Source organism: Haliaeetus leucocephalus, unplaced genomic scaffold (genome assembly GCF_000737465.1).
Source record: "Haliaeetus leucocephalus isolate CR32 unplaced genomic scaffold, Haliaeetus_leucocephalus-4.0 Scaffold140, whole genome shotgun sequence".
NCBI lineage: Eukaryota > Metazoa > Chordata > Aves > Accipitriformes > Accipitridae > Haliaeetus > Haliaeetus leucocephalus.
This window is the reverse complement of record NW_010972576.1, coordinates 7,124,301-7,143,813: the sequence shown is the minus strand read 5'-3', so window position 1 is coordinate 7,143,813 and position 19,513 is coordinate 7,124,301. Positions and strand designations below refer to the sequence as shown.

Genomic DNA, 19,513 nt, shown 5'->3' with positions numbered 1-19,513 from the left:
ATTTAAAATAAAACTGAAATTTCTTTGTAAACAGAGCATTACTCAAAGCACAAGTACAAATAAATCCTGAAATAACAAATAAATGTAATATTATTCCTAAGGTGTAAAACCAAAGAACTCAAGAATAGACTAAACATGGTATTTTGGGTATGCAAATACAGGATGTCCCATCAAGATACTGTCAAATTTGGCATAATGCTCACAGTTGTGCACACATTTCAGTGGATATTAATGGACATGAATCCTTCCCCACTCTTCTCCAGAAACTATAAACACAGAAATAAAACAAAGTTTTAATATAATTTTTTTTGCTTGCTAATTTAAACAAATGGTAAATTAACGTCTCCCAGAATAGAGAGTAGAGAGGTAGCTAAAAGATATTAACTCCCTCCTCTTTTCTCCTAGAGCAAAGTTTTCTGCTGCACATGATCTCACCACTTTCACATGCAAAGAATAGTGACAGACAACAACCTGACCAGCTGTGGTTGTGAAAAGTGCAGGATCACATTCTTAGTGTGTCAGGGGGCTTCTGCTATACTGGAAAGGTGACAGACAAAACCAAAAGCTTATTTATGATTGAGTTCAGAATCTACTTCTCAAGAAGGAGCTTTCTGTAACTTCATAATGCTTTGTTTCCATACTTGTCTCATTTAATTATCTTTCACAGTTTATAACAATGAGAAAACAAATCCTCAAAAGAGGGCAAACAAAGGAAGACAAATTCAAATTATGAGCTGAAACACTGCTTTGTAAACAGCATAAGGATTGCAAAGACCACAGAAGAAGGTGCTGGAATTTCCATGTCCAAGTTTGCAAACCGAAGCTACCTACCTTCCAGAAGCTACTCTAAGTATGATACAGAGCCTCGATATAGAGGCTCGTATGTGACTTAACTGGACTTTAAGCATAAAAACCCCCACGGTCACTGATTCAGCAGTGCCTTAAACATTTTAAACCTAAGAAAACCAGGCAATATCACAAATGGTATATTAGAGGTATTTGTGTACTTCAAACTGAGAGGCACAGCTGCAGTTACTCTGCTGCTTTGCATCTACTTGTGAAGGATGAGAGGGCTGGCTTGAAAGGAAAGCACCCCTTTACACCCACTGACAACTGTTTCCAGTCTGAAAACACTTACAGGTCAGCCTCTCCCTTAGCTCAGGCGTTGGAGCCATATCGACCGCACTCTTGCCGTGGCAGTTGACTAATGTGGGATCCGCACCGTGACTCAGCAGGAGGGAGCAGACCTCCACACGGTTCTTGGAAGCAGCCTCATGCAAGGGGGTAAATTGCCAGAGGTCCATAGCATTCACACAGGCACCATGCTAGCACAGCAAAGAAAGCTTTATATTAGTAAGAAATCATCAACAACTAAAAGCTTACAGATTTTCATTTCATTGTAGAAACTGGTTGCATTCTTTCATATATGAACACATACACAAAAAATTAATTATAAAAATAATTGTATAAACAAAACCACTGTTGAATTCTCAAAAAAAATTAGAATTTCTGTATGAGCTAGTTTTTCAGTAGAACAGATTTTTCCATGGAAAAATTCAAATAAATGAAACTCTACTATCTGTCCAAAGAAACTAGGTAGGGAAAACCCCCACATATACCGTGCCACAGAAAAAAGTAAAGTTCAGACTTCTGAAATGACATAAAGGACGTTTGAAAAATGTTACTATGGGGGGGAAGGGGGGTGCGGGAAGATTTTCCTTTTCAACTCTGGTATAAACAGTTCATATCTCACCTAACACATCTAAATCTACTTTCCATCCCTCTGCTTACCTTAAGCAGCAGCTCTGTAACCTCATAGTGTCCATATGAACATGCATTATGAAGAGGGACAAGACCACTGTATGGAAGAAGGCAAATGACAAATTTATTTAAGCAACATTTTTAAAGGAGGAACAATTTTCTCTCTACTGAGAGATGAACAGAAATCAAATTAAATCTAAAATATTTAAATATGCAAATATTTAAAAATTAAGATTCACAAACTAATGGGAAAAAATCTAACCTTCCCAAACAACATGTTACTTAAGATTGGCATTAAAATGTTTTGGTTTTTTTCTTCGGTCCTAACAGGCCACAGATGTTTAATCTGCCACTAAGATTAGCATTAATTGGCTTTGAAATGATCTTTCTTGAAGCTATTGGGGGGGGGGGAGGAAGGTCCCATTCCACATTCAATTTGCTCAAGAGAAATCAGTGTTCTGTTTCTGCCCAAATATGAACTCCTGTTTAAAGTGCTATGCGAAAGGCAAAACTCCCCAGATAACGCTAACGTTAACTCCTGGGTATATTATGAAGATGTACAAATATCCATAGAAAGCAGACTGAAATTACTGCTCCAGACTGTGGAATGACCTGATTTTACTCCCATTTTTTTACAGTACAACCTACTTAACTGTGCAAGATACTTCTAAGAGAGTCCCTGTAATTTTTGTACAGCTATATTACTGGAGGCCATATCTAAAAATTACACTAGCAAAGTAAATAACAGGGATCTAGTCACAAGCACAAGATGTAATTAAAAAATTCATGCACTGAAAGGGAGATGCAAAGAGGACAATTATTACAGAGAACAAAACGAGTTTAATTCAAGCCAAGCAAGACAGGCTAGTTATGGCTCAACAAACATCAGGATGCATAATACACTGAAAACAATAATTAACCCTTCACCATTTCTGAAAAATACAGGGGATGATTCCTGGAATTGCAAAATCAATGCAAAAAGCATTAGGACAGCATGCATTAGACAACAGGGTAAACTTAATTTTAAGGTAGATACTCTCAGAAGCAGCATTGCACTTGTCACAGGAGAGGGAAATTTGTTTGGGGGAAATTTTTCAAACTGCTATTTTCCATCGTCACTTTTCTTAATTGCAACCAATGGCTGTATGTGTGAGAGACAGATAGTATCCAGTCCGCAGAGCACTCAAGAAAACCCCTCCCCTCTTCCAAAATGATGGTCATCTAAGAGGACTGAGGCCTTTAAGGTCTCATCAGCAAAGACAGTCACCGCAGCAATCCACCTGGCCACTTCTGCAGCATACCCTCCCCTTTTCTTTTCCAGCACATTGTGACTTTGCACACAATAGCAGTAAGGCAAAGACAGGGCCAGTGGAGAAAGAGCTGCTTCGTTGGCTGTGGTCCTCTTCGGGAGTAACCAGAAGCGATGACCATTGTCAAGATGCGGCACAGCTCCTCAGGACTCTCTCTGAAGTGACCCCATTGAAGAGAATCTTAAGTGGTCTATGAAATCAGTGTAACCTAATTTAGCTCCATAAATGATAAATGACATTTATTTATAGCCTGTTTACTTATAAATTATGTATAAATAAGAAACAGCAAGGAAAAACAAACCACCACACTGATTGTAAATGTGTGATGCTGCTAAAAACAGTGGGAGCTTACTGGGATGTCAGACATGTCTGAGTATGTTTTGGTTGGTTTTAAGTTTAATACAAAGTAAGTGTACCATTCCCCCACCCCCCCCGCCCCGCCTCAAGTTCAACTTAAATTACTTTTCATACTTCCCCAAGCAGATGAGATCAAATCTCATTAAAGCATCTACACTGGAATTTTCTACCAAGTGATGCTGAAATTTCTGAAAGGTGTGAAATACCTAAAACTTGCTTAACACTGCTGGATCTACCTGAATAGGTATTACATGCAGCTTTACTGTGGTGGTTTTTTTTAACCTACATAATGTGCCACCATGCATTTAACAACAATTCTGATCAAAAAAGCCATTCAGGGGTGAATGTACAGACAAAAGTGCTACAATTAGTCAATCGTCAAGAGTTTAAGTACGCTTGGGACTGGTTTTGGAAAGAAAAGGAAAAAAAAAAAGAAAAACCCCTAAGATCTTAATTTAAAATCTCTTTTAACGCTAGGCTGGACTCAGGAAATGAAGATATAGGAAGTGCCTCAAGTTTGCTTATGGAGACAGAACACACACTCATTAATATCTTACCTCTATGGACTCTGACTACAAAAGGCATGCCTTTAACCAGTGGCCAAATTTCTACAATGTTAGGACTAAGCCTTCCTATCAGACCACCATGAGAATCATCACCTTAGAGTTCAGAAATGTGTGGCTAAGAACAATGTACAACACTTATCATTCCAGACTTCTGACTGCTGTGCACTTTTTGTTGGTATCTTACATAACTACCATCCTTACTGCAAGAATAGAATAGCTTAACTTCTACTATATCTTGATTTTTACGGGCAACATCAATCAAGATAGGTCTTTGAGGACCACTAGTTGTGAGCACATGAGCGTTACTGATATTACTTGGAATTGCATCCATATATACGCAACGAGATATTAAGACTATAGGTAAATTTTTCAATGCACATTTTTTCCACTATGCCCATGTATCTTTTCCCCATCGCCTTCCCTCAAATAACGCTGTTAGTCCATGATTTCACAGCGTAGTTTGTGCATGGAAGTAAAGAATAAAGTTTGGAAAAAAAAATTTAAAGGCGCAATGAAGACTTAAAACAAGTACAATCACAGCTAGTCTGTTATTGGGGCTCTAACAAAAGTTTATTTATGATGATTCACACTGAGATTTTGGAAGGAAATATCACATTCTCAGCCAACTATTGGAGATTATGCTGCAATGTGAAACAGAGAAATAATTCTTCATCTTGATTAATACAAAACCACCGCTGAAAACAGATAATAAATCAATTCATTTTACATACCCTTTGTCCTTTGCATGCACATCTGCACCATGCTGAAGCAGAAGTTGGACTATTCGAACTCTGTTGTAGCCTGCTGCTAGGTGTAAAGGAGTGGACTGCAAAGTAAAACAAAACAAGATGAGGAATGGGAGCCACATAAATTTGAAGTCCTGCACTTCCTGCCATTTAAGTACACTTCATTCCTCTTACACATTGGATCAAGATAAGTTACACCTCCTTTCTGTGATTAGTCAAATTAACAAATACAAAGCACAAGCATGGTGTTCATGTTGTCAAACCAAATAAATGTTCCTTAAGGTGGGGAAGAAGCCAGGTATCTCCTAGGACAATAACAAGCTTATAATTTAAAGTTAATTTAAATAATGGCCCAACTTTGTTTTGTTTGGGTTTTGTTTGTTTGGTTTTGTTTTTTTTCTTTTTAATGCTGTAATTTAATTAGTTTTTTAAAATGCTAGGTTGGTTTTTTTTTAATTCATGAACAAATTTATACAGTTCAGGCTGCATACTCAGAGGTTATAAAACTGCTTGTACATACACTTGTTGCAACAAGTACACCAGAGGCAGACTGCAGAACAATAATGCATTTATCCCATAGCAAGAATGTTTGTCTTCAGCTCTGCACCAAACAAGTAGCCGTACATATTCTGTACTGTGCTAAGACATGTGGAGCAAACTGTATGCAGTTTTCTGCAAAATACACATCTTCAGCAGTAATGCACCTTGCTGCATAATAGCAGAGTAATAATAACACCTTTCACCATAGCTAATTTGTCAGAGTTTTAACTGAAAGCTTTTGACGTTGACAACATAATTCCCCTTGAAGTTTATTTTAAAAGCTTTTTATTATGAAACAAATTTTGTGTGCTGTCTCAGTCCAAAGGAACTGATTTCTTACATGAATGGGTGATGCTGTTTCCTGTTTCCCAAGGCTGAGAAGCAGAGGATTTTAAAGGGATCTTTGTTGCAATTTATTTTGTGGCGCACAACCAAACAACATAATTTTATTACATTAAACCCCCATATATAAACCAGCTTGAACACACAGGAAGACTTACATATCTCACAGTATTAAGCCAAGTACAGATTTACTGTCAGCATTAAAACATCATTATACAGTATTACAGGTGAGACATCAGATTTCACTATTACCAAGATTTAAAAAAACAAGACAAATGTGGTAAACAGCAGCAGGTGCTATATATCCATAAATAGTATAGATTTCCAGGAATTAATACATATTTAGTATGACCATAACTTGGAGTAGTCTGTATTATATTTTACTACAGTCTCAACACTTAGCTACTTTGGTCCAGAAAGAGTCACTACTCTGACACCTACCAAGTGTCCTGCGTACCATAGTGAGGACACAGCTTGTACTGTCAGAAATGACAGCACAGGGCATCTCTAAGAAAAACATCTGGGTAACTCAGTTTGTTTAGGGAAGCAGTTATGCAAGTTTCCATAAGACCCATCTTTGGAATTATCTATGCTCAAAATAAGGACCTCTAACATTCCTAACCTGAAGATCCCTAAAGTGTCTCCAAAATACAAAATACCACCACCAACAAAATAAGCAAAATCTTTTAAGTGTTTGGCCATTCAAATCATTAGGATCTATTATTCTATTTCAGAAAGGCTTCTACTACTGAATTAACAATTTGGACTGATCCAGAAAGTATTATACCTGCCCCTATTATAAAACAGCTGGCTTCTACATATCATAAACACTTATGAAAATGTGGATAAAGATTATACCACTATTGACTTTAGCAGAATACTTCAGTGCTGTTTATTCTGACAATTGCCTTGGTTACTAAATCCAGTTTTTATCAACTGAATTAGTAACTCTGAAAACCTGAAAGGGACTGGGGAAAAGTCAGTCTATTGAAAGGTCTAAACTCCAGAAGAAATTGGAACAAATACTAAGTCTTTGGACCACTGCAGGATCCTTTAACCTCACTACAATTAAACTACTCCCATTCTTGTCTGCATGCTACTTCTAAAACAATGATGGCAGACTTCCAAGATGATGCTTTACTCATATTAAGCATTTTTAATAGGGATGTTCTCAATAAAGATATATCAACCCTGTAGTCTTATTCACTGCTTAAAATTAAAAGAAAAACTATTATGACTCAAGCTGGGACTGTGCATTTTTTGTTTCTAGGGCTATTAGACCTGTATTTGCCAAATAACTTCATTAGAGAAGAAATCCAAAATGTTTCAAGCTTACAGTTGCAAGACAAATGAAGTAAGTGAAGCAAAACAGCAACATCCCAAATCTTCAGACAACTTCTATTCCAGCCTTTCAGAAAGGTGAGCTACTTCCCTCGCCTCAAGTAAGGCAACACAGACACTACAGTCCCATGAACAAACACAGAATACCATGTCTTCCACAACAGACCGGGAATTAGTTATTTAGCTGCAGCCAGGCACTTGATGTTTGGCGTGCTTGCCTTCTGATCCACAGCAGCTTCAGCGAAGCTGCGTGCCGTGCTGCAGCTGCCTCTCTGAGGAGGAGCTAACTGATGGTCCCGGCACCCAAACCTGGAGATAGGGCTGAGCCCTCTGCCAGTCTGCATGCTTCAACTCTGCAATCACAAACCATACAGCCTGTGGAAGCAGCGATCCTGGAGGGCTGCTCCCCCTGATATCCAGGCCTAGTGTATCAGGACTCACAAGGCAGCATTGCCAGTTGCTCTTTAGGCTGCCTAAAAGGCTTTTATAAATGCTGCGCTTACATACACTTCAGGAAGGAGGAAGCAGGAAGGCCCTACCTCAATGATTATTTTTTTTAAGGACTTCTTTTCCTTTCTTGTGAGAAAGAGCATTCATTAATGTTACAGATTTAATAGTTAAAAATACTAATCTGGCATTACAAGCTTGTATGCTAATTACAGAAACGAAGTACCTAAAGATAATGCCATGCTACACGAACTACTCATTCTGTGGGATTATTAGCCCCCCCCCCCCCCAATCAAGTGAATGACGGTAGTAAAGAGACTGATGTTTAAAATTAACATGCTGCTTATATAGCACTAGAAACACTAGAAAAGTAGAAACTAGCTATCACAAACAGCAGTATTGTATACTGCACCTGCAAGGTGTATCAAACTGATCACTTAACATTAAGAAAAGAGATTTAATTGAGCTATCAATTAACCCCTCCTCCCATGTCTTGCAATACCTGGCAAGAGACTTACTAACAGGAATCCCTAGAGGACACTTACCTTCCAAGACTCACATTCACAGTTACCAAGCCAATCACACTGTCTTACTTGCTAATGTAATTAAAAAGAGTGTAACTCCACTTTTATTAAGTAAAGTAAATCCTCATGTGAGATGCTCACATTATTTTAAAGTTTTATGGCATCTGTAATTAAGTCAAAGCAGGTACTGTGCATTTCAAGGAAGATCACTGTACACAAGATGGCAATCACTGTCAACCTGTATACCTACGATTTATGCTAAAGCAGGTATTTTTGCCTGCAGCCTTCTTGAAAATGTGTTGCCTGGGAATACAAGAAATGCATTTTTTACATTTAAAAACCGTACATACAGCAGTTTGATACTATTTTCATTGAGCCTTAGGTAATTTCACACTGCTTTTTCACCAACAACTGATTTGATGATCCCTGTTCAAGGTCAGCTGCCTTGGACTTGCTGCCCCTCGTTCACCTGCACAAACAAAAGGGGCTCCGAGGAATCACCAGAGCTGCAGGCTGCTGAGCTGCTTCTACCGAAATCAGAAAATTGGTTTCAACAAATTGTCCAGAGGCAACATGGGAGCGCTGGCTCCAAGCACCATCAGTTTCCCTTCCTATCTCGCTAAAGAGTCTTCAGCAGCTCTTAGATGGTAATGCTGCCACAGCCTCAGAAGAAAGCTCCGTTTTCAGATTGAAGTTATGAATTCCCCATTTTATGGGCAACTTTAAACTGAGGGATCTTATGTAAGGATCTTGTATCATCTGTTATCTGCATGATCAATAACAGCTGCAGGAACTGTTTTAAGAACTAATATTGCCTGTTCTTGCCTTCTACCACGAAAATCTCTATATAATGCTATCTGATAACAATCTCAATGTGTTTCTCTCATTCTCAAGTTGTCATGTCGAAGGCTATTAAAATCAACAAACAACAATCTTACCAAATATATGATGTCTCATTGTACATTTAATTTACAACACTATATAGTGATTTAGAATTACCATCATTTCATTTCGTCTTATTGCGAGAATGCACTTCCCATATAAAGAGGCAACACCCTGATTTTGAGAGACAGCTCTGGCCTTGACATATTATGGCTACTCTCATGTTCAGAAGGTCCCCACATGGATATGCACCAGTAAGGGCGACTCTTACACAAACAAGTATGACTTGGCAGAAAATACCTAAAGACACCCATATGTTTATTGTTAACTCTCCTACAACACTCTGCTGACGAATGATGTCAAAAAAAAAAAAAAAAGGAGGGAGAACGAGAGATTTTAAAATGTTTCATGTAGACTTTAATATATGGGACTTCTCTACCTTGGACTTCTTTACCTTGTCTATAACTATCTTCAGGTTTGGTAGATTTGGAAATTGCAGGTATGCAGCAAACTCCAGTCTAACTTTTGTCAAACAAAACCTTTATTCTAATTAGACCATACTGCCTGTAGAGAGCAGCAGCAATAAAAGTAGTATCTTAAACTTTTGTAGTTTGTCTTACAAGCTCCCTTCAAAACCGTGTTTCACCTCCTCTGAATTAAGGGAAGAGCACAGAGGTTTCTAATCGCAGAAGGGACCTTTGTTTCACAGTTTTGCATAAAACTGTTTTGAAAGGTGTCCTGACTCCTGGCAAGATGACTATTGGAATATGGCATACTAAGGAAAAAAGCCTCTGAGTAGGCAACAACTCTCTCTTCACTGGGTTAGAATTTATGATATAATCTTTCTTTCCAATCACAACAGTCTGTTTCTGCCTGATGCTGCTCTCTTGTAGACTTCTAAAATGAACTGTGTCAATCATAAGTGTACATCAGGAAGACATTCCAGATGCGGTGGAATACCGCCTGTTGCCACTTTATCATTCTGATTAATGGGATAAGAAAACAAGTTGCAACATCACAATCTTAAGAGACATTCCTGAACTTTTCCACTGTGGAAATAATCAGGCTTTTCCTTTGCTGCTCAGGTACCAATTTGCATTCTAATTTTAAGCAGTGTGCCCATCTTACATCTTCATTTTTAGACTAGGTCGTAAGCTTTCTTGGGAAAATATCTCATTGAAATTTGTTTGTATAGTGCCAAGACTGAACATATCATCATATAGAAAAAAATTTCTTCTAGAAACACAGATTTCAAATAACTCAAAATAATTCTTTTATATTCATGCTACAATGCTCTTGCACATGAGGTACTACAGAAATAAAGGTCCCTAACCTCAGCTAGAGAATGATGCTCTTAATGAGCAGGAAAGGGGCTGTGCTTCTGTTCATCAGCCACATGGCTTGTCAACTTCAGCCACCCAAATTGTGCAACTTCCTTGGTCATTTTATAGCAGTACTGAGTTATTTAATTTCATGGTTGATATTTACGTTTTAGGGACAAACTTATAGATGCTGCTCCAGGAAAACAAGTTACATCGGTCTGCTGACTGTAGATGAGCTAGCTGCAACAAGTTTGAACTCGAGAGATAAATAAGCACAGGGAGGAAAGGCTTAAACTACTTTTCTTATGTAAAAAACAGAAAAAACCACCCCAAAAAACAAACCACAAAACCCAATTCCTAAGGACAAGGATTACAAAATGCTTAAGGAAGACATTTGTCACTCCACTGTGTTTCCAGTGGTAATTTAAGTGCTTCATCTTCAGAACACAGCCAGTAGTACTTAATTAGATTGCTGAACAGGACAGACTTAGTATAGTAAAATTCAGAAATACATCACAAATTTCACGTAGTGCTTTCTAACAGCTAGTGACAGGGAAAATGAACTGAACAGCTCACCAATTCAGAATCTGCAAATCACTCAGTACCTTAATTTAGAGCTCTGGTGTATCAGATGATCTCTTTGAGGAAAAAAAAATATCCACTGTTTTGAGCTGTAAATGAGTGAAGACAAAACCAGCTTGATTTCACCTACACAGTAGTGCTAGGGCAGAGCATCATTGGGTGAGAATGAGGATTACATAAAAAACAAGACAGAAATGCTTGCATTCCTTTTCATTTCATCACTTGGCAGAAGGAGAACAAAGAAGTAGTCTGCGTCAAAAAGAAATTTTTCCTTGCAATTGAATACCTTTCAGAAATTTATTCAGGTATTATACCACCTGGGTTATGGTATGAAGTCCAGAGCCGGTCAGATATCAGGAATGGCATAGCTCCTAGAAGTATTTAGAAATGTGTACCAGCTACAAAGCATTGCTTTGTGGATCACAGATTGAAGGAACATTCCTCTCTGCATTCAACTGTGCAGAAATCACAGCTGGAATGTTATTCTCAAATTATTGTTGGACACCTCCAGACCAGGCAGATGTTCATAAACTGGAAGAAAAGATAAGAATGTATAATGAAGGTGAAATGGAAAGAATTAATAAAATGGCTGGAGAGTTAAAAAGCACAGGAAGAGCAGAATAAAAATACTGCAAATACACTGATGGAATAAGCCCTCATTTGGAAAAGGTTTAGTTGGGTGACAGACCGGGACTCTTCTACTCCTGATCTCCAGTGAGTATACAAATCTGTTCCTTCTCAGAGGGCTGTAAATGTCCAAACTACTGACTACTAAATGTTTCACTAGTAGATCTGATCTTTGAGAGACAATACAAATTTCTGACTGTATTTCTGAACCTCAAGACTGTGTGACACGGCTTGGCATCAGGTCTACACATTAACATCGTGACCCTGTTGTACTGCAAGTTGGGCTAAGTGTTGACAAATAAGGGGCAGGAGATTATGAGAGAAGAGCTTTTTCAAACACATAGATGCCTGGGGTAGGGAAGGACACAAAAGATGACGAGCATCATCTTGCAGAGAGGTAGGCAAAGAAATAACCAGAGTGTCTCTGTCTCTTAGAGGTTAAAAGAAGGAAGAATAGGAAATGAGTGCTTTCACTTTTCTGCTCAGGAACTCCTCCTGCTAGCATAGAAACAGTGCCACCACAGAGAAGGTAGGTATGTGGAGGCAAACAAGATATACCCAAAAGCAGAAGAGGGTAAAGGGCAAAGATATCTTTCCTGACAGGAGAGAAAACATGCAAGCACTGCAGGACCACACAACAAAAGAAAGTTTCATCTGCAGAGGCAGGCTTAAGATGGATATTTGAAGATGACCATGTAAAAGCCTTATTAAATCCCAAAAGAAAAACCCAGTCTCCCTGCCCAGCAGGTTTCTCCAGACAATGACACTTGACTTTCAAAATTAGGGAGATTATTATCTTTGACACCAGGAAGGCAAATCCTTAATCCATGTAGATAGCTCTGAAAGCTATTCTCTTAACAGTAGCTATATAAAAAAGAAAATAAATCAAATTGATTACTTCAGAGAAAAGGAAACAAAGTCAAACCTGAAAGAGCATCGTTACCTGGCAGATAAAGGGCTAAAAGAAAGGCCAGAAGAAAAAGAGATACTGTGAGACAGAAGGCAGCAACCACGTTCAGAATGAACTTTAAAAGCAAAGATCAATCTGATTCACAAGAAAAAACAGGTATGAAGCTTAGTTCCCTAATAGCTCCATACTAAGTTGCTGCCATTACTTTCAGAGACTGACCTAGAAGCAGAGACTAAGAGGGAAATGGTAGAAGGCTGGGAGAGACACTTAAATCTTTAAATGGAAACACCACCTTGACCTCTGATCTTGTGAAATCTTTGGACTTCACAAACAGCAGGTCCCATAAATGGGGCCCTAGATATCCCTGACCTCCTCCTAAAGAAGAGTTAAAATGCAACACCTTCCACCCCCCAACTCTTATGTATTTGCATGCATCTTAACCTACTACCTATTTGGTAACATAGTTCCACAGAGGATGTGTCAGAGAAGCTGAGCAACACCCCTCACAAACCTGTGGTATTCTCAGGAAACAGTTCCTTACAAGAATCTCTTCCATTTCTACATGTAGATGATGAAGGTTTGGCTATGGATGGAACTGCAATATGAAAAAGAAATTTTGGAGCTTCTACCATGAACCAGCATTTGCAGTTTTCCTGGATTCAGAAGCACAGAGTAGATCTCTGGCAGCACTCAACGACATGGGGAGATGGACTTTGAGATGGATTGTCAGAGAGGCAGACGAGTATACACTGTTTCTTTGTGATAGATGCTGGCAGCTGAGGGAGTAGTGGCTTGCTGAGCTACATGAAGATGAAATGACAGTAAAGACACACTCTCTTGTCCTAAAGGAATGCTGCTAATGTTGTTTAACACTGAAAGGAGATGTATACTGCCTTGAAAGATATGGCAGAACACTATGTAGGAATTACTTACAGTATCATTGTGTCCAGGATGGCCATTTTTGTCGCTTCTTTTCATCACCTGGAATCTGTCAGAAATGCAAGTCAAAAATGGACAAGTCTGAGGTGAGACACTGAGGCATGACTGGCTCTTGCTGGGACAAAGGCAAGAAGAAGAAACTGCCCCTGTAATTTTATTAACTAAAGTCATCAGAGGGTATTCAAACCTCTAGTACTTCCAAGGAGCAGCTGGCAACACCTGCCAGCTAGAACACAAACTCATCTGGGCTGGAGGACTGAGCACACAGGCATGCAGGATTTTCTCATGTCAACAGCTGGAACTTTTATTTGTTAAATCACACGCTGGAAGCTGTGATTCAAGTTTAGTGCATGGGGAAGAACAGAAGCTACTGCTGCTAGTCTGAGCAATGGGGCACGGGTAGCCAAGTTTCTGCAGAGTTTTTGAAAGCAGCTTAGTGCCAGCCAGCACAGTCTGCAGCCCAAGTCTTAACCCATCAATCTTCTCAAATTGCAAGCTGCAAATACTTATCACTCCAGGAGAGTGGGATGAGACAACTTTCTCCCCTCTTCCAGCACAAATACATACGTCTTTATCTGTCCTGTCAGCCAGCGTCAGAAGCTACAGAATCCTGTTCTTTAATTATTTGCTCAGGCTGCTGTTCCTTCTTTTTAATGAAATAATTTGGTGTTGCTCTGGCAGCAAAAAAAAGTGTTAACAAAAGGCTCCTCTCCAACCAGGCATGCCAGATGACTGGGGAAGGCCTGCATACAACAATCTGAAGAAGATACACACTGGAACACCACAGAACCAAAACTCTGCTGTTTTTTGCCGTTTTAGTCTCTTCTTTTTCCACTTGCTGTCAAAATCTTTTCCCTACTACAGTCAGCTAACAACCTTTTATTCCCTTTTCTTTTTATATCTATTATTTTTACCACTTCTCCCACTCCATCCTTATATATTTATTTTGCTTTTCCTCTTTCCCCTTCCGACTAGAAACTTTCCAGGCTTCGGTCCACAAGATTTTCACATTATTAAAAAAGAAGAAAAGCTTCTCAGAATATATTGACTGTTCCCTCTGCTAAAATGACATTCAGACCAGCACTTCACTCATTTTATTGAAAGCAGGGTCAGAACAAACTCTGTTAGGAACAATGCTTGCAAACTAATTGCATTTCAGGTCCAGTGCTCGGTGTGAAATAAGTATTTATGCCTTGTATTTTGGAATGAAATTAAAACACAAAATATAAAATAATTCACAAAATTAAATATACAAAATAGTCTCTTTGTATTACAGTGATAATTTGCAAATTTTAGAATTTAATGCCTTTATAATTGAATCAAGTAGACTTCACTGTTCCTTTGAAGAAAAGCCTTGCAAAATACAGGGAAAAAAGCAGAGAATTTATCTTGTACTTCCTTTAAGTATGTTTCAAAATTGAGACGTTATGGTTATTAGAATATGAATATTCTAAAGAATTTAATCTGTAAGAAGTAAGTCTTTTTTATAGGTGTATTATATTACTTAGAAAAGACTCACCAAATAACCTCAATTTTCTTGTTCATCAATGACACATCCATCATCAATTACGATGTTCTATTTTGGCATTTTCCTCCCCTTTTATTGTTCATCTGAGGCCTGCTCAGTCAACTTACACAACAGTTTTAGAAATGGTTATGTAAATACACTTCTCCTTGCACATAAGTATTTGTAGTTCTTTTCATTTAGAACTAAACTGATCACTCTAAATTATCCATACAACCTATGAAGTCAATCATGGGCTTGTATTAGCAAATGATAACTGATGTGCTGAGAGAAATCAGAGAGGCAGCAAGAGCAGAAAACAGAACAGCTTTGGGTGACTTAACAGGTGAAATGTTTGGATGGTATCGGGGATTGTTTTACAAAGAAATTGGCTAGGGAGGCCAGGAGTAAATGCAACTACTGAGCTGGTACCAATTAACAAGCAACAGCTGGTGCAAAACTTTGCAGTAGAAGTTGCTCTTTAACAGTGGCTATAACATACCTGGATTCCACTTCTCTACAGAGAAGACTGCTTGCTAAAATAATCCAGCACAACTGCACAAATCTTCAGAAAGTAGAGCTATGAAAAAAATTGTTAAGTTTTTTAACAGTAAGCTATAAGTGGTAGCTAAGAGAATTAAGTCCTTACAGGCAGCACAAAGACTAACAGAGACAACATTGGAAATGCCATGCTAATGCATACCTTCTATGAGGAAGGGCTTGATAAAGTGAAAGAAGCCAGTGTGACTAACAGCAAGCTAAAAGAGATTACTAGAATTAAGAAGGCATCATTCCAAAAGCTGAATTTACAAGCTGAAGAAAATCACAAGGACCATAAACTCCAGCAAATTAAAGGTAAAAATACAATTAGACACGCAAAAACAGTTTAAGCAGTGACGAGTGAAAGGAATTCAAACCAACCATAAATCCTTCTTGCAACCCACCAGGAGCACAAAATCCACCAAACAGTCCAGTTGGGCAAGGTGATACTAGGGCAAGAAATGGAGCTCTCCAGACGAAAAGTCGTTGTAGAGGAACTAAAAGAACTCTTTGCATGGTACACGTCTTAGAAGAAACACGTAATTCTCATACCAGGACCCTGGCAAGTGAGCATGTGCGTATTTGGGAGCATGGTGAAGCTTGGCAAAGGATCTGTCTGAAACTAAATTAAGCATAAAAGAGGTAATGATACCCATAATCAAAATGAACATCAACAAATTGCCAGGATGGGACTGCATTCACTCAAGAGAGCACTGGAGAATGAAACAGATGAATTTAGTGGTATGTGACCTTCACTTAAGATTATCTTGGTACATGAAGACCCAAAAGCTGCAAACCAATCATTAACACATGTTTTGGGGAACTACAGGCCTGTAATTTTGATGTCTGTACCAGGAAAAATACAATATAACAACAGCTGGAATTAGTGGACACCTGGATAAACATGATCTGCTTGGGAATAGTCAAATAGTGTAAAGGGAAGTCCCACCTTTAAAACTCTTGGACTTTTCTGAAGCAGTCAACAAGCACATGCATAAGGGTAATCCAACTGATACAGTCTATATGGGTACTCAACAAGTTTTTAACTGAGTCCTCACCAATGGTTTTTAAGGAGGATGATGTTAGGTCCCAAGATGGTTGCATGATAGGATGCAGAGATGGGAAATAGAGTGTATAACTAAATGACAGGACTAACAACAGAGGGAGGCCACAAAGTATTCTAATACCACATTCAAAAGTGAGAATCAGTAAGAAAGCAGAACTGTTTACTTCTCAGTACCTCTCATGCTCACATGCAGGGATTTTGAGAGGGAAGTGACACCAAGGATAGAAATTGCACCTACAGCATTCACTATAGTCAACCATATACAGAAATCAAATGCATATAGTCCATGGATTGAGCTGCACATTTCAACTCAAACATAACCTCAGCAAGCTCTGAGAAGGAAAGGACTCCACTCTCGAGATCACAGTAGAAGAAACATCAGCAGTACTTGACTTCTGGATGCTCTGTGAGCTCATAGATTTCCAGCATTAGTCCAGACCACAGCATTTAGTTAATGTGCATAAAACATTAAATGGCAGCTCTGCCCAAATCTGCCAGTTTGACTTGTTTTCTCTTGACAGTAGGTAGATGATAGCCTAATGAAAGAAGCCGTCCCCTGTGTGAAGCTAATCATCAAGGGGAAACAGTTCAGGTATAAAAAAAACTCCACACCTTTAATACATTTGAAGGTTTCCTGAAGAGCACATTGATTAAGACCTAACAAATGAGATTTCCTGATTTTTAGAGAACAATACAGAGAGAATGACTACAGAGTAAACAGTATCTTTCCAGTCCTTCAAGTGGACAATTTCTATTTGTGGATATGATAGACTACAGTTCAAGTGATTTCTAAAGAAAATGGAAATAGGTGAAGGGATGCTCACCGAAACTTTTGGGGGAAAATAAACTTAAGATCTCATAATAGAAACTTAGAGCAGCTATCAGTTTTACATTTTATTCAGAAAGAATCACCTTTAGCCATAGAGGGTCTTAAGTGACACCAGGGATAGAAATTAAGCCATGTACACTGTACAAAGTCAGGGGAGGGATTCTTGTGTTATTCACTTTGACCATGCTTCGCTGATGAAATAATGGGATCACAGCATAAGAAAGAGCATAACTTGTCACTATTTCTGACATGCATGAATCCTGGGAAATGTCTTTTTAAACAAACAAAATGGTGTTTTAAAGGCAAAATACAGTTGTGGCCATTTTAAAATGTTCTTTTTATGTGTGTACTGCATTGGCACTTCTGCCCCAGGCACATCACAAACATTATGGCACTTGCTTTGTACCCTTTTTGTAATGTTGGACACGTCACCTTTTTCACAGTCTTCCACCACCTAAATCCAGGAAGGACCCTTAATTTTGCATGCAGACTTTGATTTAAAATATTTAACTCAGTTACAGAGAAGTATAGCTGTAACTGAAAAGAATACAAAAATGCGCGCATCTGATCTACAGGCACATATTCACTAAGAGAAGAGTTGCTTAGAAGGACTTTAGTCCATCTTTTTACCTCCATCAGTCCTCCTAATTACAGCATACACAGGGACAGGCTCTAAGGTTGTGAAGCCCTTCATCCAAATCCAAGTTGGGAGTGTGGACCACACAAATATATTACTGTGGGGCACCAAGGTATCACAGAATAACTGAGGTTGGAAGTGAGCTCTGGAGATCAACTCGTAGTCCAACCCCCAGCTGCCCCTTTTCACTCAGTTTACTCAGGTACTGGGAATGACTTCACATCTGAGGTGGGATAAGAGCATATATAGGTCAGTTGCCATGGAGCAGCTGGCATTTGATGACAAGTTCTCCCACAACGGTATACATGCCCATACCCAATACGGGTCACTGGTAAGGCTGCAGAAGAAACACAAGCAATTGTAGCACTTGCAGAACACAGCAGTCATTGAACATAGTAAACAAGGATCTTAAATCCCAAATTTTTAAAGCCACAAGCTCTTAGCATAACATTTTTGTTTTAAACAGAAATAGATGTGTTTTCCATCCTCCCTTAATCCCCAGAAAATCAGCTTGCAGAAACAGGGGAGTGCTGGCTCCTATCTTCCCCTACGCAAGCACATTACCTAGCTATATCTCTGAGATATACACACACATATATAAGTACACACAGCTAGGTATATATAAAAGTGTATATTAATGTATATGTGAGTATATATACCTATATATATAATTATACTTTTAATTTTTTATCTCTCTCTCAACATACACATTCACACCCCTAGATACACCTTTGATACATATGCATTTCATGAAACACATCCATGATCAGTGTCAAAGACTACAGTGTTTAGAAACGATCAGTCATGGCCAAATTTACACTACCAAACATGAACTAAGAGAGTACACTATTATCACTTTTTTGGTAACTGCAGTTCCAAAAGCTGTAACCACGCACCATGAAACTTCTGACTAATCTTTGCACGACCACAAATGAAGAGCCCCAAATCTGTGCATTTCCCACCCACAAAAGTGGTTTTATAGTACTTCACCAAAACCAGACTGAAATTTTATGCTAGCAGCAAGTGGGCAGATTCAGCAAGGGCTAGTCTACCCAGTTATTCTGGAACAACTGTTTTGGATTTACGCCGTGTGGAGCTGCCTTTTTTTCTGAAATAAAATGGCATTTTCTAGTTAAACAATTTTTTAATGTATTTTTTAAAATTTTTATTAGGCTAATCAGGGAGAAAACACTTGTTCTTAACCATGAATAAACACAGTCAACTGTTAATCTGGTTTCAACGTATGATTCCTTTGCTCCTCTCCTCCGCACAAGTTATTTCTTATTGTAGATAAGCCTTGAGACTAGAGAGTTTTGATATATCTACAAACAACACAAACAAGCAATGTATACCAGCAGAAAAAGGTCATAAAATTTGGGGGAAGACAAAATGTAAATTGTGACACTAAATAATATATTACGTGACAAAAAATATACATACATGTAGAGTACACACAGAGATTCAGACGTATCCTTGGGTATGACAAAAATGCCTTCCCTCAGGTATCTGCTTGCAAGTCTTTTGCTCAAATATGCAGCTTTTGTCTGTAGTAAAGTGTGTGTTTTCACAAAATGTAAACAACACTTTTATATGTGAAATTATTTCTTCTAAAAGATGTTCCATGCTCATCTGAATATTATCTGCCCACCATAAATTTATAGAACAAACAGACCTATAGGTTTATGTGTTATTAGTTCTCATTTTACTACTGTAGCACAAGAAAAATGCACACAACTATAAA

The 19,513-nt window shown here is 38.4% G+C and overlaps 1 protein-coding gene across 1 annotated transcript in view; it reads right to left on the bottom strand.

The window, feature by feature from the left end:
• The window catches only part of TNKS (tankyrase, TRF1-interacting ankyrin-related ADP-ribose polymerase), a 148,471-nt gene that overhangs the window by 42,031 nt on the left and 86,927 nt on the right, over positions 1-19,513 (bottom strand). The window contains exons 8-10 of the mRNA XM_010561027.1: positions 4,726-4,820; positions 1,792-1,858; positions 1,139-1,325 (exon numbers count right to left, since the gene is read on the bottom strand). Coding sequence (XP_010559329.1) covers positions 1,139-1,325; positions 1,792-1,858; positions 4,726-4,820 — 349 coding nt within the window. The remainder of the gene's footprint in view (positions 1-1,138; positions 1,326-1,791; positions 1,859-4,725; positions 4,821-19,513) is intronic.